The following is a 22,870-nucleotide window of genomic DNA, read 5'->3' on the forward strand; positions in this document are numbered from 1 at the left end:
TAAGGTGCACCGTCGGCTTTTGGGAAAATTAAAGGCTTTCAGGTCAAAATTGCCCCTAGGTGTGATTGTGAGTGCGGCTGTTTGTCTCCATGCGCCCTGCGATTGGCCGGCAAGCACTCCCCGCGACCCTTGTGAGGATAAGCGCCAAAGAAAACGGATGAATGAATACAAAGACGTGGACACGGCAGCCCAGGGTGGAGTGCGGTGACCAAAGTTTATGACCTTTGGGATCGGATCCTCGGAGTATTGGAGTCATCCAAAAGTATTTGCCCTGACTTGCCCCAGTCCAGGGTCCGCTCACTTGAAACCTTGTACAGAACGTGGTGGTTATGATGGTCGAAAGATGGAGATCCAATAATGTGACGAATTGCTCGAAATGATTACACCACCCAAACCGCCGCGCGACCGCGACAAAAGCAAAGTCCGTTTTTCTTTCGTTTATTTGATGTACGTCAACATTGACAGAAAGTACAAAACCGATCGCCTCAGTGCCATCGGCCTGAAAACGAGGCTTTATTGTCGGCTCTCGTGAGGGACTTCCGGGCACAGATCTGGAAGAGAGAGGAAGCCCGGAGAGGTCAAAGGTGATCGGCTCCAAGCGAGAGCGAAACGGAAGCATCTTACCCGTGCGCTCTCCGAAGTGCAATTCTTCTTTAAAGTCCAGGCAAGCGGCCTGTTTCTTGAAAACCTCCAGATGGGCATCATCTAGTCTTCCGGACTTTGCTGTTGCGCGCAGAAAAATGACGACATGGCGATGGACCAGAGAGAGTTTTTGTCACGCGCGTGAAGGATTTTCTCATTTTGGCCAGGCAGTGGCAGGACTCACTTAAGATGATGAAGAATCTGCCTTGGATGGGTTTCGAATCGGGGCCCTTCGTTGTCACGTTTTCAAACAAGAGGAGGCAGTCGGGACACGTCTTCATGTACCGCTCGTGATGGGTTTCATTCCAAGAGCTGTAGTGAACTACCAACCCCGCGGATTCCAATGCAGTTGACAGACAATGTGTAAATAAAGAAAAATCATCATCGCAATCATATGCAAAGCCTTTTCAAACTGGATCTCGTTGAATACAATGCAAAGAAAACGTTTAATGTTCAAATTAAAACTTTATTCTTTTGTATTTTTGCAAATATTACCTCATTTTGAATTGGTTGCCTACAACTTTAAAAAAATGGGACCAAGACTTGTTTAGCACTTTCTTAGTTTCATCCACGGAAGTGAGGAAACTAATTGTTGAAGATTTGTGGGTGTCATCCCCCCCGGACCCCCATTTCTGCTTGACAACAGTTTCCGAGGTTTCACGGTCCAGAGTCTCCGTGTTTGTATTTTGCTTGTCATAATGCAGCGCAGATTTTCAAAGGGAGACGCTAAGAACTGCAGGCAGACCAGTCGAGTACTCGCACTGCTTTTACTACGAAACCACGCTGTTGTCACCATGTGAAATAAGCAGGGAGGTGCTTTAAAAAAAGAAGTTGCTTGGATGGCAGCATGACTTGCGCCAAAATCTTGTCTTTGCATTGTATTCAAATGAAAAGCATTTCTAAATCATTGCATTCTTGTTTCTCTTATTTTTTTTTCCCATTATCTAAACTTCAATTGGGCTTTGTACAAAAATTGAACATGAAACAATTTCATATGTTAAAAGGTAACCGTAATCCCTGAAATAATATTGGCTGCATGAAACTGTGAATGTGAATTAGTACGACATTAGAAAATGTGCTTACATTCCACTGCTGCCGATGAGTTAGTTGAATAAGTTGAAGTATTGATTTCATACGTGCACTTTCCAGCTCTGGTAAGGAGAAAGTAAAATCAACAAATACGATTTAAATAACAACAAACAAATACGACAGAACCGTGAGTCAACCGGACTCTTTTTAGTCGTTGAATACGTTTAATCGGAAAATCTCATTTTGTCGCAAATCAGAGGAGAAGGTTTGCGTCATCACCGCTCATCAGTTTACAACAATGTGCGATCTATGCTCCGGAGAACCATAAACATAAACAGCAGGCACTCACATTTGAAAAATGTACGGGTGTGGTCAGTCATGCCCGCAGATATAAAGTTACAGGTGTGGTCCACCAGTCATGCCCGCAGATATAAAGTTGCAAGCATGTGTTCTGTTTGTAATTATGAGTGTACCCCTTTAAGAGCGGAGGGGGGCGGTGTCAGGTAAACTAGGAAGTAGAACTAGGCTGAGCAGTAGCTCGTTGTTAGAGACGTCAGGCTGCGGTTCGCCACGCTGGATCGGTTTTCATGTGCACTGAGAGCGTGCGGCTAGTGTGCAATTGTGCAGCGGCGCAGCTTAGAGGGAACATTGGTCAAGACTACACAAAAAATAAGCGACGTCTTTTAATATCTATGTATTTCGACTCGTAACAAATTTGACGAGCGGGATTTTTCGTGCTCGACCGTGCAGATTCGCGAATGTTTGCCATATCACGTGACTGTAAAGAGGCTCACGCCCCACCTAAGACGTGAAACTGAAGAATCCTTTTGGACTCACGGCCGAACGTCTTCAACAAGCAACTAGAGTGCAACCGCCTCGGTTCGGCTTTTCTCAGGAGCGACATGAGAACGAAAAGAAGCCGTTACATTTTGTCTCCCCACGTCAGTGTGACGTTATCACTGTTGGCCACCGGGGTGGCGTCCATCCAGGTGCTGGAGATGGTTTTCAGTTTATCCAAGTAATCCCGATTGTCTGACGTTCCGACGGAATAGATCCATTTTCCGACAACCTGCGGAAACAAGACACAGAGAAACGCAAAGCAATCGACATTGGCGGAGCCGACAAAAACGACGGATTATACCAGTTCGAGGTCGTCCACGGGTGAAAGCGGCTCCTCGCAGCTCGACTCCGACGCGGCACTCAGGGAGGAGAGAGACAAGAAAAACAAACAAAAACCGGCAAACATGATGAGATGTTCCGAGGCAACTGGATACAACGCCGACAGCGGGAAGACTTCGCTCCATATATGCCAAAAAAAAAAAAAAAAGAGGCCCCATCATAAATAAACAAAGAATTTGTACCTCAACAGGACCTTGACAGCCTCTCTGACCGAAGATTGATTTTTAAAAAGATGTCCGTCACATGTCAAAATGTAAATATTTATCCATCCATTTTCTGAGCCGCTTATCCTCTAATCCCAGCTGTCAACAGCCAGGAGGAGGCGGGGTTCACCCTGAACTGGTTGCCAGCCAATCGCAGGGCACATAGAGACAGACAAACAACCAATTGCACTCATAACCACACCTATGGGCAATTTAGCATCTCCAATGAGTGCATATTTTTGGGGATGTGGGAGGAAACCGGAGTGCCCGGAGAAAACCCACTCAGGGACGTGGACAACATGCAAACTCCACTCAGGATTTGAACCCCGGTCCTCAGAACTGTGAGGCCAGATGCTCCACCGTGCCGCTGTAAATATTCTATGCGTGGAAATCAAAGAGTCAAGCTGAATTCATATATTCAAAAATCTTTTTACATCAAGGATATGAAAGAATTATGAGATAATTCATGAAAATAGTGTTCGGCAAAATAGGTTAACAATCTTTTACAGTTACAACCTCGAACGAAAATTTCAAGATTTTTTTTTTGCTTCTATTTTTGAACCAAAATCGGTACTCGGACAACCCCAACAAACCGGAACAGAACGCGCGCGGCCAGGCCAGCTGCCCCACGACGAGCTTTGTTAGTGTGAATTCGAACGAACCCCTGAAAAAAAAAAACAAAACGGAAATAACATCACATGCGCGGCGGTTAATTCGGTTCTCGAACTAATCGGTCCTCGAACCGCCTTCTGGAACGGATTGTGGTCGAGAACTGAGGTTGTTCTGTACAAGACTTTGCTGAAAACTGCTTGTGAACATATTTTTTTTTTATTCCTGTAGAAAAAAGGTAGAAAACAAAATTCTGATCCTTTTCCATGAATTTTAGTGTTTTATGTAATCGTGTGTTTTTTTTTTCTAGTATGTAACATTTTTTCAACCCCCCCCCCCAAATACAAACAAGAAAAAGTGATCACTTTAAAATTACAGCATGAAACATGAAATGAAAAGTACGATCAAAACATTTTTAAAGTGTTTATTGTGTGCCGTTCCATAAATCGTCATAATTTTTTTATTTTTGGACAGTCTGAAGTGGAACACTGGACTTGTGTCTTTGTGTTTCTTCATGTCTGCGAAGTCCACCATTCAGGCCGCAATGTCGAACTCAATAAATTGTCCCGGATTGCGTGGGAATCTAATCCCAAATTTCAGGGATGCGTAATACATTGATCGACGCATTGATCGGCGTCACTTAAAAAGAATTTGCTTTGTTTTTTGTTGTTTTTTCGATTGCAGAGGCCCCAATCATGAGTTCTTGCCGTGTCCAGATGTCACGATGACATCTCTCATCATGTTTGTTGACTTTTATTTATGTTGGCTGTCTCCCTGCTTTTTTGACTTCTGCATCAGAACTAGGATCCAAAGGTCTTGCAGAACCTGTGGAGGGCTGGAACTTTGTATATTACGTTGGTCTGATTCGTTATGGGCGGCACGGTGGCTCACCTGGTAAAGCCAGTTCTGAGGACCCGGGTTCGATCCCGGCCCCGCCTGTGTGGACTTTTCAGGTTCTCGCCTTGCCTGCATGGGTTTTCTCCGGGTGCTCCGGTTTCCTCCCACATCCCAAAAACACGCAACATTAATTGGAGGCTCCAAATTGCCCTGTTAGCATGATGGTGAGTGCGGCCGTATGACTCTATGTGCCCTGCGATTGGCTGGCAACCAGTTCAGGGTGTACCCCGCGTCCTGCCCGTTGACAACTGGGATAGACTCCAGCACTCCTCGTGAGTATAAGCGGCAAAAGAAAATGGATGGATAAATACACTCTGCACATCATTGAAGGCATTTTAATCAAACTCTCGACATTCGCTAGCCTATAGCTGCATTTTCTACTCGCTGCTTTATCAAAATGGCCGTATTTCAACAATGCCACGTACGTGACATGTCAACCACGGTTGAGATCTTCATTAATTAGTTAATTGGGATCTTGGGGACTTCCTGTATTAGGCAACGCTTTGCCTGGACCAGAACAGACCTTGGGACGCATCTGTACCCAAATGTCCAGAGATAATCAATTAGTTTTCCAACCTCACAACCACACACAGAAAATTATCAATTCCCAGTAAAAAAAAAATTTCGTCAAATACAGTAAATCGGGAATTATGGAGGATTTTTTTTGGGGTGGGGGGCAGAATGCAGTGTATACAGATAACTGTACAGTCTTCATCCATCCATCCGCCCAGTCACTACCATGTAAAGTGTTCAGGGTGGAAGAGGGTAAGTTGAGGAAGAAAAAAAATCCATTCATCCATCCATCCGTTTTCTTTGCCGCTTATCCTCACAAGGGTTGTTGGGGTTGCTGGAGCCTATCCCAGCTGTCATCGGGCAGGAGGCGGGGTGCCAGCCAATCGCAGGGCGCACTGAGACAAACAGCCACACTCACATTCACACCTTGGGGCAATTTAGAGTGTCCAATTAATGTTGCAGGCTTTTGAGAATGTGGGAGGAAAGCGGAGTGCCCACCCGGAGAAAACCCACGCAGGCACGGGGAGAACATGCAAACTCAACACAGGCGGGTCTGGGCTCGAACCCGGGACCTCAGAACTGGGAGGCCAATGTTTTCCAGCTGTGCCTCGGTGCTGCCAAAGTACACTCATCCATGGAAAAAAAAAACAAATCCTTGGAAGGAAAAACTAAATTTTTCAAAGGTTCGAGTTAGGTGTAGGTAAAGCACGGTCGATCTGCATAAGTGTAAATCGTTTTTTTGGAAACAAATAAAGGAAGAAAGTTTTTATCTGGTTTATTTTCAAAATGGAATCGAATTAAAATAATTTTTAAACGTATCTTTTGTCTATATATACCCAGCGTTTGACTGACCAGCCCCAAACAAAAAAGCAGGATCGATCATGAAGGGTCCAATTTTTTTTTTTTTTTTTTTTACTTAATAATAAATTAGCACTAAAACAAGGATCAAAGATTACAAACAGAATATTGTCAATATGACTCCAAGGGCAGGTTCTAAATTTTTTGCTTGCGTAAGAATAACTTTTCTCTCTCGCTCTCTCGCTCTCTTGCTCTGCCTGTCTCATATAAATGCTTCTCTCTCGTTTTGCATCCATTGAGACTTTTTGGTTGCCCTCAGCCTCGCCCCCACCCCTCCACCCCTCCACCCCAACCCCATTCGCCACCTCATCATGCTTGCTGACATTTGTTTGGGTCTGCTGCTCCTTTCCTCCCTGACGTCGTCGTCCGATTTGAACTGCGACGAGCTCGTCGTCGCTCTGGACGACCGGAACGTGGTACGTCGTATAAAAGCGTGATCGGCTCGGAATCGCTCCAGAAGGCCCCGTGTTATTATTTATGCATTCGGTAAAAATAGACTTGAACGCTGAGAGGCAATGAACTGAAAACTTGCAGATGAAAGTTTTTTTTTTTTTTTGGGGTGGGGGGAATAAATGTTCTTTCGGTATGATGTGTTATTACCATATTGGATCGGAAACCCACAAACAAACAACATTTGTCCAGAAATCAAACCATCAAGTCTTTTGGATCTCCACAGATTTCTGGAAAATGGATATTTTACGTCGGAACGTCAGACAATCAGGACTACTTGGAGGAGCTCCAAACCGTTAGCAGCTCCTGGATTGAACTCTCACCCGTGGCCGCCAGCGATAACTTCACCATGACCTGGACAGACAAAATGTAACTTTGCCGTTTCATTTTCATCCGAACGCGACAAATGCAAAATGGATAACGCGAAACGTGCGACTTGACTTTCTCCCCATCAGAGCCGGAAATTGCTCTTTTGACAACGTCACCTCCACTTATCCGAGCGACTCCGCAAACGTTCACTGTGAGTACGTTCGGCTGTTTATTGCCGTGATTCGTAGGAGTCGCTCCCACGCCCGGTTTTCGGGATCGAGACCCGAATGACTGATTGTGATTTGAAATGCTGAACATGTTACAGTAGTTTTTTTCCCCCTACAGCTCACTACAGTACCGTTGAGGAACTCCATTCTGAGCGATACCTGAAGACGTGTCCCGACTGCCTCCTCTTGATTGACGACATGGTCCTGCAGGTCCCCGATTTAAAGCCCCAAAAAGGCAGATTCTTTGCCCTCTTCAGTAAGTCTCCACGCGTGGCTTAGTACTTACTCCACACCGACTGAGGTGATCCCGCGTAGCTCCAAATATGACGGAGACGTGTCGTAAAGCCTCCTTTTTGTGCAACAGCGCGATCGGGAACACTCGCTGATGCTCATCTGGAGGTTTTCAAGAAGCAGGCCGCTTGTCTGAATTTCAGCCGGGATTTGCACTTTGGAAACAGCACCGGTACGGCGCTTCCCGTTCTGCCTCACTGACCTTGACCTTGACACCTGCGATCTTCAGGTCCTCCTTCTCTTTCAGATCTGTGTCCAGAAGAGATTCCATGAAAGGGAGGGAATTTTTTTGGGGCAATCGAGGCTACGACGGATCGTCGCCTTCCCATCACGTCCGTCCTCGGTCTTATCGCATGAGATCCCTTTTCCCGAGTTTCTATTCCCAAGTCCCTTTCACAAAGTCTACCTTGCAGATGATTCTGCTACTTTATCATTTCTCTCCCTTTCTGTTTCTTGGTGATAACATATTAAAATACACAGCTTAATATTTTCTCATGTGTCTATCAACAAGTTGATGAAGATTAGAACTGCTCCATGGATTTTCCACGATGAACACGAGCACAAAGATATGGATATAAAAAGATTGTGACCGAAAGAACAAGATCCCGGATACAAGCGGCCGAAATGAGTTTCCTCCGCAGGGTGTCCGGGCTCTCCCTTAGAGATAGGGTGAGAAACCGGGAGGAGCCAGATGAGGTGGCTGGGGCATCTGATCCGGATGCGTCCCGGACGCCTCCCTGGTGAGGTGTTCCAGGAACGTCCCTCCGGAAAGAGATCCTGGGGACGACCCAGGAAACACTGGAGGGACTCTCGGCTGGCTTGGGAACGCCTCAAGATCCCTCCGGAAAGCTGGAAGAAGTGGCTGGGGAAAGGGAAGTCTGGCTATCCCCTGCTGAAGCCACTTCCCCCCACGACCTGACACGGAAAAACGGTAGAGAATGGATGGATATCAAAAGGTACGTCTGTTTTGGTCAAATACCCTCACTTAAAACTTCATTAAATAAATTGAAAAGAACTAAAAAGAACAGGTGGTCGACAAAAGTTGGATTACAATTAGACGTGTGACAATTAACCGATTTAACAATAATCGTTAATCAAAGGAATCAACAATTCATTTGATGATTGGTTGATCATTTCGAGACGTTTTTGGAGTTCAAATGATCCAAATCAACTGATGTGAGCACCTCAACAGTCGATATTCTCTGATCCCAGTCGTCCTCCATCCGCGAGTGCAAATAAGGGCAGGAAACCTTTGTCCGCCGTTGCGCTCCACTTTTGCCGTCAGTCTTTGCCGCAAAACCGAAACGATGACCTCTTATCGCTTATTCATTTTTTCATTTAATTGATATTTTCCACACCAAAATAATTGAGTTGGCCTCCGTGTTCTGATACTTTTAGAGGGGTGCATACGCCGCTGGCAAATATTCTCTATTCTGTTTGGCACAAATGTCAAACTCAAGGCCCAGGGGGCCAAATCTGGCACGCCTTGCGACATGATGCGGCCGCGAAGGCAAATCATCTGTCGACTCCCACGATTCTTGTGAAAATCTTCAGATTGTCGTATATCATAATTGATAAAGTTGAGGGGGTCACTGATGGTGTAGCGGTACACACGCCAGCCTTTGGTGCGGGCAGCGTGGGATCGATTCCCGCTCAGTGATGCTGTCGATATTTGCCCTGCGACTGACCAGTTCTCGGCGCAGTCCGCCTTTTGCCACAAGCTAGCTGGGATAGGCTCCAGCTTTCTCGCAACCCATGTGAGGATAAGCGGCTTGGATAACGACATGACAATGTTGAGATATTATAAGCATTTTTTTTGTGTTACCAAACACGGAAAAAGGTTAAAAAATACATCAGCCTTCATTTCTGATTCCAAAACTAGTTTATACATTTTGTGTGTAAATATGATGAGGTAAGTAAATATTTTTTATGGTTCCACAATGATGACAGCCCTCTGAGGGAGAACCGTATCATAAAATCTGGCCTGCGACAAAAATTTGTTTGACAGCTATTGGAATGACCTTTGCCCCGATGTATATTCAGTGTTGCCTAATGGTTGAAATCATATTTGATATAATATAATATTTGATAAGACGTTTACACAAATGGTGTGTTGTTATGGAGGTTGTACAGACGGTTGTACAGTTCTGCATGTACTGAAAGGTGATTTGGAATCAAAGTTGTTTGGAGGCCAAATTGCGAAATACACGTGTTGAGTGACACGATGATTACATATTTCGGTTGACTTGATTTTGATGAGTTCGTATTTTGACCGTTGAACTGATGTCAGGTTTTGTCCGAACATACGTATAAAATAAACACGCCAGAGAATACAGATGAGACGTCAGCTGAGGGAAGAGAAGATTTATACCAGCATATTCAAAACCATGAAATACTTCTCTGTATATTTACAAAAACTGAATATAAGAATTAAAAAAAAACAAAAAAAAAAAACAAAGAAAATTAAAAAGAAGTGAACAACAACACAAATGGAGTTCAACGTACTGCCACCAAAACAAGGTCCAATTTACAAATGTGTCATCTTGTACTCCCACCTATGGCTTCGTACTTACAAAAGAACCACAAATAAAAGTTTTGTCACATGGCATCGTCGTCATCATCATCATCATCATCATCATCGTCATCATCATCAGTCCGTTCCTCCCGTTACCAGTAAGAATTGTCATTAAATAATAAGAACCATAATATCAAATACACGTACAAGACAGGGAGCTACATTTGCGGGCTGTACACTTTGCAGTCGGGAAGGTGTTGGGGGGGGGGGGGGGGAGTTGGGGGGGGGGGGTTCACAGGCACGTGGACCTTTTGTACACCATAAATAAAATGTCACAAATCATCAATTGCAAAACAATCCCACGTTCTGCGCCAACCTCCCGTTTCGTCCACGCTGATGTCACAGTTTTGAGCGGATGATGAGGAGTTTCAATTTTGGAATGCTATTTTATATTTGTATTTTTTTTTTTTTTTGCATTGTGTAAGAATTTTAAATAACTAAACAACATTATTTATCCATTATTTAATCTTTTTTTTTTTAACAAATAGGCAACCGGAATGCGCGTGCAGCCATTAAGCAACTCGTAGGAAATATTCTAGATTATTTGGCTTCAAAGTTCAAAGAACACATCACATGGGCCACCTTAAAAAAAAAAATCAATTAATTATTAAAGGAAAGTCAATATTTGATTCCATCAACCTTAAGGCTTTTTTTTCCCAAATTTGAAATGGAAAAAAAAAAAAAAGAAAAGCGATGCGGACAAACACAAATGTTAAAAAGGCATCGTAAAAATCTACAGAATATAAATAAACGTGATGGGAATGCGATCGTAATGTGTCCTCATGAGATATATTTGTTGGGAAATTAAGAAAATTAAAAAAAAAAAAGTTCATGGTGAGAAGCATTTACAGTAAAGTTTAGCGTCGGCATTGTCTCTCGACTTTCAAATAAATGGGACGCCGGCCGGCCGTCTGTCTGTCTGTCTGTCTGTTCGGGCTCGGTCGGGCTTTTCCTTTTTGAATTGTTCCTTTGTACGGTCGCAAAGATGCCGAGAGGAACTGCTGAGTGAGGCCAAGTGCTTATCTGCAACGGGGACAAGTTAGACGAGACAAACATCGGGGTGGGGGGGTTGGGGGGCAAAGGCCTGGGTCGCTGTCCTGATCGGGGAGCTCGAGGGCGAGGATGAGGAGGAGGAGGAGGAGTCGACAAAGCAGGCGAGAGAACAAGCCGCTGGCGTCGTCTTCACACGCTCATGGTCATGTTTGGAGAATACTGTAAGGGGGGAGGTGGGGGGGGGGGACATCCTGTCAACATCTTACACTTTTTATCTGACATGACTTTGCAGTTTTAGCATTCAAATGGCAGAAATGATGTCACCGAGTCAAGCCCATTTGATTTATTTCACTACAGAAGTTACTTGCCTCAAGGCAACAACAAAATGTTTTTTTTTTTTTCCGCAGTCTATTTGACTGTTTCGAAAGTTGAGGGGAACTAGTTGTACTTGTTGCATTTTTTTTTTTGCTTGACTCGATAGCGTCACTAATGTGTGGAAGTAAATTCGTGCCACCAGGATTTGAATTTGAAATGTAAAGTGATCACATTCTCCCTCGTTTTCGGACAAATCGGTCTACGAACGAAAATTTAGAGATTTTTTTTGCTTCTGTTTTTGAACGAAAATCGGTACTCAGACGCCCCCACAAAACACGCAAATATCATATTGCGCGCGGCCGGACCAGATGACCCACGACGCGCTTTGTTGTGAATTCCCATGCCGCCAAAAAACCCGGAAATAACATAGTGCGCGCGGCGCAAGCAGCTGACCCACCCACGACGCGTTTTAGTATTGTCAATTTGGGACGCCTTATTTCTTTTTCCATTCATTGTAATATGAAACATCGATTTGGTTTTCGAACAAATTACTTCTCAAACAGTTTTCTGGAACGAATTGTGGTTGAGAACTTTCCAATGGTAACAATTCAACTGGCTACAATTCGCTGTCTGAAATTCAACCGGCTACAAATCCAATCCAGCCAATCCAATTAAAAAAACATTTATATTTCTTAAATTATTTTATTATATAAAGTATTTCAACTATACATGCATTTCTACTCTGCACTTTATTATTAGGAAAAGCTTTAAAAAGCCAAATTTTTTGGGCTTGGAACGCATTATTTCTTTTTCCGTTCCTTTTAATGGGAAACATCGATTTGGTTTATGAACAAATCACTTCTCGAACCGTTTTCTTGAACGCATTGTGGTCAAGAACTTTTCGATGTTAACAATTCAACTGGCTACAAGTCGCTGTCTAAAATTCAACCGGCAACAAATCCAATACAGTTAGAAAAATATTTATATTTCCGCAAAGTATTTTATTATATAAAGTATTTAAACTATCCATGTATTTCTACTCTGTACTTTATTATTAGGAAAAGTTTTTAAAAAATGCTATAAAAAGCCCAATTTTTTGGGCTTGGAACGTATTATTTCTTTTTCCATTCATTTTAATGGGAAACATCGATTTGGTTTTCAAAAAAATCACTTCTCGAACCGTTTTCTTGAACGCATTGTGGTCGAGAACGTTTCAACGTTAACAATTCAATTCGCTGTCTGAAATTCAACCGGCTACAAATCCAATCCGTGACGTCGCGTGACTGCGATCGGCTGGGTGTTCGGTTCTGACCTGAAGTAACCCCGCCTGGTGGCACAGACGGTGAATTTCAGACACCGAATTGTAGCCGGTTGAATTGTCAACATTGAAAAGTGACGCTGAAATACAACTGTCGGAAATGTGATCACATTTCAAATTCATATCCCGGCGGCACATATTTCCGGAACTCACACTTTCGCTCTGAAAAGGGTTGAGGAAGTTTCCGGCCATGTCTCCGTCCTCTCTGGGGGTTCCCGGCTGGTTGCTCATACTCAGATTACCCGGAGAGTTCTGCACGGACACAGCGAGACAAATTATAAAAAGCAAGTTTCAAGAGAGAGGTCGGGATTTGCGGTGTACATTATTATCTGACCTTTGGGAGACTGTCCATATCAGCAGACCCTGAGCAAAGTATTCGACACGTCTCATTAGCATATTTTTCCAGTAATTATTCGACAAATTGGGCCCCTTCCTTCCCGTACCTAATGATCCGTTCATGTGATGGGGCTCCATTCCAGCCATTCCCCCTAATGGGCCGTCCCCTCCTGCCCCCATCGCGAACTGAGGACAAACACGCGGCAGAAAGCGCCGCCCGGGTCACGAAGACAAACTTGGCGGTTTGGGCGACCCGTCGCGCTCAATTCAAACGTCAACAAAGTGGACTCACGTTCGGTCGACTGCCGCCCGGGGGGCCCGTGCTGATCATGGTGTACATGTTGTCGCCAGAGTTAGTCGAATCTGTCACGGGTGGGACAAAACGGCACAACGGTGATGAAAGGATGCAGAGGCGCACGTGTACGGCGTCGACGTTACCTGCTGGACTCGGCATGATTGGGGTGCCGGGGGGGCCCCCTCCTCCTGGAGGTCCCTGAAATTGAGGTTACGACCGTGTCATTATTTGTCTGACTTAGTGGTGGGCATCGTTCCGCTTAGCCACAATTAGCAAATTAGCAATCAGCAAAGTCAATAATACTTTTTCAGTCGCATTTTTTTTTTTTTTAATCGGATGGTAGAACCGAATGCGCTGCCAACCTGGTTCCATGCTAGTATTTGGCCCAAAAAAGACAGCTGTGATGCCATTGCAGTGCTACACAAGGATATCGTGTCGCTCGAAAGAAAAGTACTCCAGTATTACCACAGGGAGTCCTCGGGTTAAGACGGTCTCGACCAGAGACGTTTCGCCATTTTGTCTGGCTAACGCTCATCCGTATTTGTATCTTTGCATTTTTCGCCCTCCTTTTTCGACATTATGGCCCCAAAGAAGAAAGCTGTGCCTTTGAGCAGTGCTTGTGCAGCCAAAAGAAAGTCCATCACCGTGGAAATAAAGCTCAAGATCATAAAAAAGATTGGAGAAATGTGTCATGTTCCTGCCGGTCCAGCCCTGGCGGGTCTCGTTGAGTAACCCCTGTATTTATAGGACCCAGAGGGGTCGACTGGTCTTCGCCAGATCGTCGCAACTCATGCCCCGTTCCTGCACTCCCGTATTCTTGATTGAGGAACCCTGGTGTACCGACCTCCCCCTGTCCGCCAACCGACCCCGTAAACTTGACTTCTCTGATCGATCTCCTGCGTACCGAACCCTGGCTGTCCGCGGACCTGCTCTCTACACCCGACGCCCTGACTACCGGTGCTCCACTTGACTGTCTGCCTGATCCCAGACTTTGGACCGAATAAACACTTTTCCCAAACTGCCTCTGCGTCTCCGGAGTCCTGCATTTGGGTCCTCCTCCATACCGATGGGTCGTGACAAAATGAGAGACACCAACACCACCAAGTCTTCAATCGGTCGACCGTGGTGACAATTATGAAAGACAAAGCCCGTATTTTAGCGCATGTGAAGGGTTCCGTTCCGAGGTCGGATTCAATGATCGCAACACAAGGTCCTTTGATACTTGTCGAGATGGAGAGGATTGAGGACCAGGTTCTTTCGCACTCGCAAAGCACAGCCTCCCCTTCTTCCTCTTCTCCATCCACCTCTCAGTTTATTTCAATGTATTTGTTTTTTTATACAAACTGTTTTGATGTAAATTCTGACTTTAATGGAGGAATTCGACATAACTTGAAATTCGAGTTAAGTCGCTCATGTAGGAACGGATCTCAGTCGTAGACCGAGGACTCCCTGTCGTGATAATTGTACACAATCACCAGATTCATAACAATCAATACATCAATTGTTATTCCCATCCCCAATTTGCACGATTAAAGTGTGTATCTCTGCGTACTTTTGCCATCAAGTATTCTTTTTCAAAGCTATTAACAAGATTTATCTTCTTATACGTTATTATTACTGCACTTTTCTCCGAATTGCAGCTTGACTGAGGGCGAAACAACCAAGATTTTCAATGTACTCTTACCACTCTGTTTCTGAAATAAAAATACATTTCTGTTCGATATGAACGATGAACTATACGTACCACATAACTGCCTGGGGACGCAGACGAATATGGAGTCTGAAAGATATGCAACACAAGTGTAAGAGTGATATAAAAAAGAAAAAAGGCCATAACAATGAAATAAATAACTAGTGAGCGTCATTAGTGGGTGCGATTGGCTGGCAACCAGTTCAGGTTGACAGCTGGGATAGGCTCCAGCACTCCCCGGCAACCCTCGTGAGGATAAGCGGCGGAAAAAATGGATGGATGGATTCGTGGTTAGACTCACAGAATTTGAATTTGGAGGATTTGGCCACGGTCTCCCGCCTCCTGGACCCCTGGAATGCACACAAAATTTCATTTTGGGGGCCTTGTTGCAGATACATTGGACCCCACCCACCACCCCCCGCCAAAAAATTTGTTTTATACGGAAGCGTATTACTGCCACACCAAAAAAAAAATGTCGTGTTTCACGTAATTATATTTAATTACATTTAATGTTTTACATAATTATGTGAATCATTTCACATAATTATGTGATATGTTTCACATAATTATGTGATACGATTCATAGAATGACGTGAAACACGACCTTTTTTTTTTTTTTGGTGTGGCAGTAATACGCTTCCGTAGTTTTACACCCCCCAGCCACCCACCAAAAAAGACAATATTATTTATATACATTTGTTTTATACGGAAGCGTATTACTACCACATCAAGAAAAAAGGTCGCGCTTCACATTATTATGTGAAACGATTCACATAATTATGTGAATCGTTTCACATAATTATGTGAATATCGTATCACATAATTATGTGAATCATTTCACATTATTATGTGAATATCGTATCACATAATTATGTGAATCATTTCACATTATTATGTGAATATCGTATCAAATAATTATGTGAATATCGTATCAAATAATTATGTGTAACGTTTCACATAATTATGTGATACGATTCATATAATGACGTGAAACACGACCTTTTTTTTTTTTTTTTGGTGTGGCAGTAATACGCTTCCGTAGTTTTACACCCCCCAGCCACCCACCAAAATAGACAATATTTATCTATATACATTTGTTTTATACGGAAGCGTATTACTGCCACATCAAAAAAAAAGGTCGCGCTTCACATTATTATGTGTAACGTTTCACAAAATTATGTGAGTCGTTTCACATAATTATGTGAATATTGTATCACATAATTGTGTGAATCATTTCACATAATTATGTGAATACCGTATCACATAATTATGTGAAATGATTCACATAATTATGTGAATATCGTATCACATAATTGTGTATCGTATCAAATAATTATGTGAATATCGTATCAAATAATTATGTGTAACGTATCACATAATTATGTGAAACGTTAGACGTAATTATGTGAAACGATTCACGTAATTATGTGAAACGCGACCTTTTTTTTGGAGGGGGGGGTGGGAGTAATACATTTCCGTAGTTTTACACATTTTTTTTTTTAACCTCAATCGAAGTGATCAATTTGTCCATAAAAAAAAAAAAGAATCAAACATGGCCCACGAGCACAAAAGTTAGCAGGTGTGTGCCCAAGTCCATTTGTAACCCGTACATGCTGATGCCCGGCATCCCGGGCCCGACGAGCGCGTTCAGGGGCGGCCTCATCCCTCCTCCGTAGCTCTACAAAGACAAGACCACCAAAACGTTGCGTCAGACGTCCGAATAAAGCCGCGAGCAGAGGGCGCGGACGCACGGGCGCACCTGGGGGCCGAGGGGCACCATGCCCCTGGGTGGCGTCATCCGCTGCATCGGCCCGCCCATATTCGGGTGTCCTGCAACACAGAAAGTATCAGAAGCGTCCATCCGGCCGTGCGACGATCGAGCTGAGCCCACCTTGCTGTCGTGTGGGGTCCATGCCGCTGGGCAGCATGGGCTGACTTCCTGGCACGCCGCCGAGCCCCTGCGCACAACAGATGAGCCGTCACTACGGTCGGCGCCACGAATGCCGATGACCTTTTCTCCTCGCCGACGGTGCGTTTGCAGCGTGGCTCCTACCTGATTGGGCAATCTGAGGGGCGGTCTGGGTCCTCCCGGGTATCGAGGGGACATAAAAGGCTGGGACAAGAAAGAGAAGAAGAAGAAGAAAGGTTAGGACAAACACAGACAAAGAACGAGGTTTTAATAACAGCGCGCTTGGCATTCTGCCACCGGGCCACCTGATATTTAACGAAGAAAATGACCCGTCGACGAGTGAACGCTGTCCTCGTCCTAGTATATAATCCTAGTATATAATAATACTAATCAAAGTATTACCTTCGACCACAAAACAAAACAAAACAAAACAAAAGGAGCACGTTGCGTGTCGCCATGTGGAGTTAAAGACAACAAATAAAATATATCTGAACATACAGTGAAGAAAAGAAGTATTTGAACAGCCTGTCATATTGCAAGTTCTCCCACTTCGAAATCATGGAGGGGTTTGAAGTTTTCATCGTAGGTGAGAGAGATAATCGAAAAATAAAAATCCAGAAATCACAATGAATGCTTTTTTAAATTTAATTTATTTGTGTGATACAGCTGCGAATAAGTATTTGAGAGGAGTCATGGGAGAAAGTTTTGAGCTCAGATGAGACTAAAATGGAACTTTTTGGTCATAATTCCAAGGAAGACGAATGACGAGTTCCATCCCAAGAACACCATCCCAACTGTGAAGCGTGGGGGTGCGAGTATCATGCTTTGGGGGTGTTTTTCTGCACACGGGACAGGACGACCGCGCTGTATTCAGGAGAGGATGACTGCGGCCATGTATTGTGAGATTTTGGGGAAGAACCTCTTTCCCTCAGTCACAGCAATGAAGATGGGTCGTGGCCGGGTCTTTCAACATGACAATGACCCGAAACACACAGCCAGGAAAACCAAGGAGTGGCTCCGTAAGAAGCACATCAAGGATCTGGCGTGGCCTAGCCAGTCTCCAGACCTAAACCCAATAGAAAATCTTTGGAGGTAGCTAAAACTCCCGTGTTCCTCAGCGACAGCCCAGAAACCTGCCTGATCTAGAGAAGATCTGTGTGGTGGAGAGGGCCAAAATCCCTCCTGCAGTGTATGCAAACCTGGTGAACAACTACAGGAAACGTTTGACCAAACAAAGGCTGCGGTACCAAATATTAACATTGTGTTTCTCAGGTGTTCAAATACTTATTTGCAGCTCTATCACGCAAATAAATTGTTAAAAAAATTATGGACTTTTCTTTTTCGATTATCTCTCTTACGGTGAACATGCAACTCAGATGAAAATTCCAGACCCCGCCATGATTTGTAAGTGGGAGAACTTGCAATATAACAGGGTGTTCAAATACTTTTCTTCACTGTATTTATCGAACCACCGCCACCTGTTTGTCTCAGAGTTCATTCGTAAATTAAAGTATAGCAGATTAGTTTAAATCAGGCTTCAGTTAGGGTAACTTTTCTTTTTGGGAAAAAGAAAGCCACACAAGCACCAGGAGAACATCCGGACGTGCTATATTGTACACTGTAAAAAAAAAAAAAAAAAAGAAATTGAATATTTCCAATCACTGCATTTCATGGAGTAAAGTCACATCAATACCAGAAAAAAAAAAAAAAGCTCTCACACGGCTGCAAGAAGTAATTTTAGAATGCACCACTAGAGGGCCACGGAGCTCTTTTGTTTGAAAGGGTCCGCCCGGCCATTTTTGTTGCAAATGAGTTTGGTGGGTTTAAGTTTCAGTGGAGGTTTTTCCACGCCGTCCTCATCCAAGCGAGTCGGAAGGAAAGACCGTTCTAGATTTCGAAGCACGGATCTGCGCAAAATATCTTGCTCAGCTAAACAATGAAGCGGATGCAAACGGGAATAAATGTCGAGATCGAGACAGGTTCATGTTGAACTCACTAAAAAAAGTCACCAAATCGGATCTTGGTAGTGACCACTTGGGTTTTGTGCTTCCTCCAACTGACAGAAAGCATTCCGATCATCTTTTTAGGGCGACGGAAAACCCAACGGCGACTTTATGAAAGCCGCGGCTCGGGGAAGACCCGTAACGGTTTTCGATCGGCTGGTCCGTCCGAGTCGCACCGATAGAGACGGCTAATCGATGCGCGACTGGCGCAGTCCGGCCTCAACGTGGCTCGCGGCGAACGTCTGGAGGCGCTCACCTGAAAAAAACCCGGGGGGACCGGGCCCACGGGCATGCCGTCTCCCGGGGGAAGGTTGCCCAGGACGGGACTCGGAGCAGCTGCCGCGCTCTGCGGGGAGAGCGGAAACGTTCAGATGGATTATTTGATGACCTTATTATGCAAAATTTCCTTCAGAGAGAAATTCTTTTACTCCGCCACGGTGAGCTTTTATGACACATTTGTACTTCCTGCATGGTTGCGAAAACATACCCTTGCCATATTTTTCACATTTTATTAATTTAGTGCCAACCAATCACGGCTACCTAATACTGCTGTATCACAAGTCGTCAATCATACTTAAACTATTTTGCAGAATTTGTAAGTGATCATTTTGCACTTTTTGGTGTACAGTAAACGGGAAATGCACTTTTAAGCCGTTGATTCAATGCCGGGAAAACACAAACACAATGACAACACTCGCGCAGGGGCTGCTGTCACCCACCGCTCACGCTCACACGCTCACACTCGAGACTTGCTAACGCCACACGTGACCTCACTGGACTCCGCCTCTTAAAGGGACATGCGTGTACACAGACACGAGCATAACTACAGTATTTCCTATATATTTTGTACTTCAAATTTGCTTGTGTTCAAATGTATTTATGAAATTGTTTCAAGGTCTCTACCTATTATGGGTATCTCTGGAACATATACGTATGTTGCTGTAAACCGTGGTTCACTATTAAGCCATGTAGGAATTGTTTCACTACGTGTGAGACGTTTGCTTCCATGTTGGTCAAAAGGACTGGTTTCTCTTTAAACCTGTGTGCAGTAAAGCCTCGGTTCTTGAACGTCCCCGTTTTCGGACGAAAATTTCTAGATATTTTTTTGCTTCTGTTATCAAACGAAAATCGGTCCTCGAACGCCCCCGACAAGTTCCGGAAATAACATATTGCGCGCGGCCAGACCATCCGACCCACGATGCGCTTTGTTGTGAATTCCCACGCTGCCGAAAAAAACCTTTGTTTAAAGTTATTCTGCACTTTTGTTAGTAAAAAAAAATTCACAAAGCTGGGGGCCGAGTCGCTACAGTCGGCAATGCGCTCCCAGCCTAGCATACTCAACTACTAAAGCATATATCTTCAGCAAAAAATAAATATATTTCTTAAATTATTTTATGACATAAAACATTTAAACTATACATGCATTTCTACTGTGCAGTTTATTATCAGAAAAAGCTAAAAAAATGCTTTAAAAAGCCATTTTTTAAAGGCTTGGAACGGATTATTTCTTTCTCCAGTCATTGTAATGGGAAACATCGATTTGGTTTTCGAACGAATGACTTCTCGAACCGTTTTCTGGAACGGATTGTGGTCGAGAACCCCCAGCCTCCCCATCTAAACTGGCATCGTTTCCACATTTCATCCCCACCTCTGTCTGCATGCTCCACTCGTGTGCTCCTTCCAGCTAATCTCGATTCGTTACCACCGAGAACCTCACGGGAAGAAGTGTGAACAGCCACATGCCTGGTGATGATGTGGGAACATCGTGTCTATATATATCTTTTTTTTTTTTTTTTTTTGCCCACTCTCCCTTTCAGTCCTCTTGATGTCTCCTCTCGCTTTCACTCCCTCGCCGAAGGCAACGGACGGAGGTGGAACTCACCCCGGATTCTCTGAAGTTTCCGCCCGCTGACTTTTTGGGTCACAAAGGAACACGGTTTAATCAGGGCCGAGATAAAAAGCCGACTGACGACACTCTCGAATTCTCCTCGGCTCCGCCCACCACCCTCAGTATTCCCTCATCTTTCTTCATATCTACTCCTTTATTTTTCCCTTCCATATCTCCTCGCCGTTCACGCTTTCTTTCTGCTGATGTAAGCCGAGCTTTGGGAAAAAAAAAAAAAACGCCGACCGCGGATACAGGCGAGCGTTGTGTAACGCGCGGCAACGTCAGGAGAGGAACTTTGTGATTTTGATTTTTATTTTTTTTTTTATTTTTTATTTTTTCACCCATTTTAGTTCTCATCTTCCCTTGCACCCAGGATTACCCAGAATGCATCTGCACCCTGGCAGCCTGGAGGTCTGCTGAGTTTGCCTTGATGCTCAGAGAGAGAGAGAGAGAGAGAGAGAGGAGGAAAATGAGGACAAAGCAGATTATGTGTGTCTGTGTGTGTACACCTATTGGTGTGCACTTTTTGTTTTTTTTGTGTACGTGTGTGTTGGGTGTGCTGAAGGAAAAAAAAATGTACCTGACCTGCTGACAAAGCAGCATTTTTCCCTCTTCAAATGGATGAACGGAGCGAAAAGGAGAACAACAAAAACAAGCCAAGATGTCCGCCAAACGCAACCTTCTTCTTTCTCTTTAATACTTTGGGACCTCAAACATTGAATACTCCAAAAGTTGTCCCATTTGGAGTTGAACCAAACATTCCTGGGGGGGGGGGCATGCCAACAAAATGTTGATGTTGCCTCGCTATCAAACCATCACGTCTAAAAATTGAGCTCACACCACAAGTGTGCATTTTATGTATCCCCCCCCCACAAAAAAAAAAAAATGGAATGTACAGTACAGGAGTTCCAACAACTGATATCCACACCACAAGGTGACAGTATAGTTCTGCAAATACAGCACTCCTCCTATCAAGTGTCTTAAAAGGACGAGTAGTTTTTCTTTAATATCGTTTTATTACACAGTGATTACCTTCTCTTGACACTTTTATGACACTTAAGAAGAAGACAGTTCTGATTCCTGTTGTTTCTTCGGCGCCACCGTCTCTCATCCGTACATCACCGCTGTTTTCTAAACTTTGCCCTTCATCCTGGCGGAGACTCTTCCGTCACATAGAACACCAGACACCTTCCGCCGGCTGTTCCACCCCGCTTGGACCCGTTTCTTCACTTCCTTCCCACACTCTCCCTTGCTCCTCTGTATTGTTGACCCCAAGTATTTGAAGTCGTCCACCCTCGCTATCTCTCATCTACCGCTACATCTACTGCAAACAGGAAGGGGCTTAGCGCGGATCCCTGATGCAGTCCCACCTCCATCCTAAATTCTTCTTACACACCTACAGCACATCTCACCACTGTTTTATAAACTTTGCCCTTCTTCCTAGCGGAGACTCTTCTGTCACATAGAACACCAGACACCTTCCGCCAATTGTTCCACCCCGCTTGGACCCGTTTCATCACTTCCTTACCGCACTCACCATTGCTCTGTATTGTTGAACCCAAATATTTGAAGTCACCCACCCTCGCTATCTCTTCTCCCTGTAGCCTCACTCTTCCCCCTCCACCTTTCTCAGTCCCGCACATATATTCTGTTTTCCCTCGGCTAATCTTCATTCCTCTCCTTTCTAGTGCATGCCTCCATCTTTCTAATATTTCCACCATCTGCTCCCTGCTTTCACTGAATATCACAATATCACCTGCGAACATCGTGGTCCAAGGGAAATCCGGTCTAACCACATTTGTCAGCCTATCCATTACTACAGCAAACAGTCAGGGGCTCAGGGCGGATCCCTGATGCACCTTAAATTCTTCTGTCACACCTACGGCACACCTCACCCCTGTTCTGCTGACCTCATACATGTCGTGTACTATTCCAACATATTTCTCTGCCACACCAGGCTTCCGCATGCAGTACCACAGTTCCTCTCTTGGTACTCTGTCCGAGCCCTTGGTCCAAGCAAATTCACTTTGAATAATTTCCCATGGGAATAGATTTCAAATCAGCACGACTTAAAAGTCATCTCGCACCACAGAACAAACACAATGACCACATTATACTTTTCTTTATTGACCACTTAAAAGTAAGATTGGTCGCACGGCCATTAAAAAAAAAAAAAAAAAGCAGAACTAAAGTCACTATTTTAGTGGAACAATCAACTTCTAAATATTTTCCGACCTAATTCAGAGCAGCCTCAGGGAAATCTCGGCTACTACGACTATTCTTTCACTTGCGCTTATTTGCAATTAACTATTCCGAAGCCGAACTGCACCGTGCAAGCTGC

General features: G+C 44.3%; 2 protein-coding genes across 3 annotated transcripts in view; both read right to left on the reverse strand.

Annotated features, from left to right (window-relative positions):
* Positions 1 to 55: 55 nt before the first annotated feature.
* Positions 56 to 2,692, reverse strand: LOC133499329 (uncharacterized). Its single transcript, XM_061817238.1, has 4 exons — positions 2,598 to 2,692; positions 1,726 to 1,793; positions 827 to 964; positions 56 to 723 (listed from the first exon to the last, which is right to left on the reverse strand). Exons 1-4 carry the CDS (start codon positions 2,654 to 2,656, stop codon positions 56 to 58), a joined length of 933 nt encoding a protein of 310 aa, XP_061673222.1. The 5' UTR covers positions 2,657 to 2,692.
* Positions 2,693 to 9,567: 6,875 nt separating this feature from the next.
* The window catches only part of LOC133499019 (single-stranded DNA-binding protein 2), a 69,655-nt gene continuing 56,352 nt past the window's right edge, over positions 9,568 to 22,870 (reverse strand). Inside the window, exons 5-17 of one of the 2 annotated variants that reach the window (XM_061816473.1) lie at positions 18,898 to 18,987; positions 16,783 to 16,842; positions 16,621 to 16,687; positions 16,489 to 16,559; positions 16,340 to 16,407; positions 15,031 to 15,079; positions 14,784 to 14,819; positions 13,183 to 13,237; positions 13,037 to 13,107; positions 12,852 to 12,930; positions 12,743 to 12,771; positions 12,562 to 12,660; positions 9,568 to 10,994 (exon numbers count right to left, since the gene is read on the reverse strand). In XM_061816473.1, coding sequence (XP_061672457.1) covers positions 10,965 to 10,994; positions 12,562 to 12,660; positions 12,743 to 12,771; positions 12,852 to 12,930; positions 13,037 to 13,107; positions 13,183 to 13,237; positions 14,784 to 14,819; positions 15,031 to 15,079; positions 16,340 to 16,407; positions 16,489 to 16,559; positions 16,621 to 16,687; positions 16,783 to 16,842; positions 18,898 to 18,987 — 804 coding nt within the window. In that variant the 3' untranslated portion in view covers positions 9,568 to 10,964. The remainder of the gene's footprint in view (positions 10,995 to 12,561; positions 12,661 to 12,742; positions 12,772 to 12,851; positions 12,931 to 13,036; positions 13,108 to 13,182; positions 13,238 to 14,783; positions 14,820 to 15,030; positions 15,080 to 16,339; positions 16,408 to 16,488; positions 16,560 to 16,620; positions 16,688 to 16,782; positions 16,843 to 18,897; positions 18,988 to 22,870) is intronic. The other variant, XM_061816474.1, reaches the window with a different exon arrangement.

The sequence above is a fragment of the Syngnathoides biaculeatus genome, chromosome 4 (assembly GCF_019802595.1).
Source record: "Syngnathoides biaculeatus isolate LvHL_M chromosome 4, ASM1980259v1, whole genome shotgun sequence".
Taxonomy (NCBI): domain Eukaryota; kingdom Metazoa; phylum Chordata; class Actinopteri; order Syngnathiformes; family Syngnathidae; genus Syngnathoides; species Syngnathoides biaculeatus.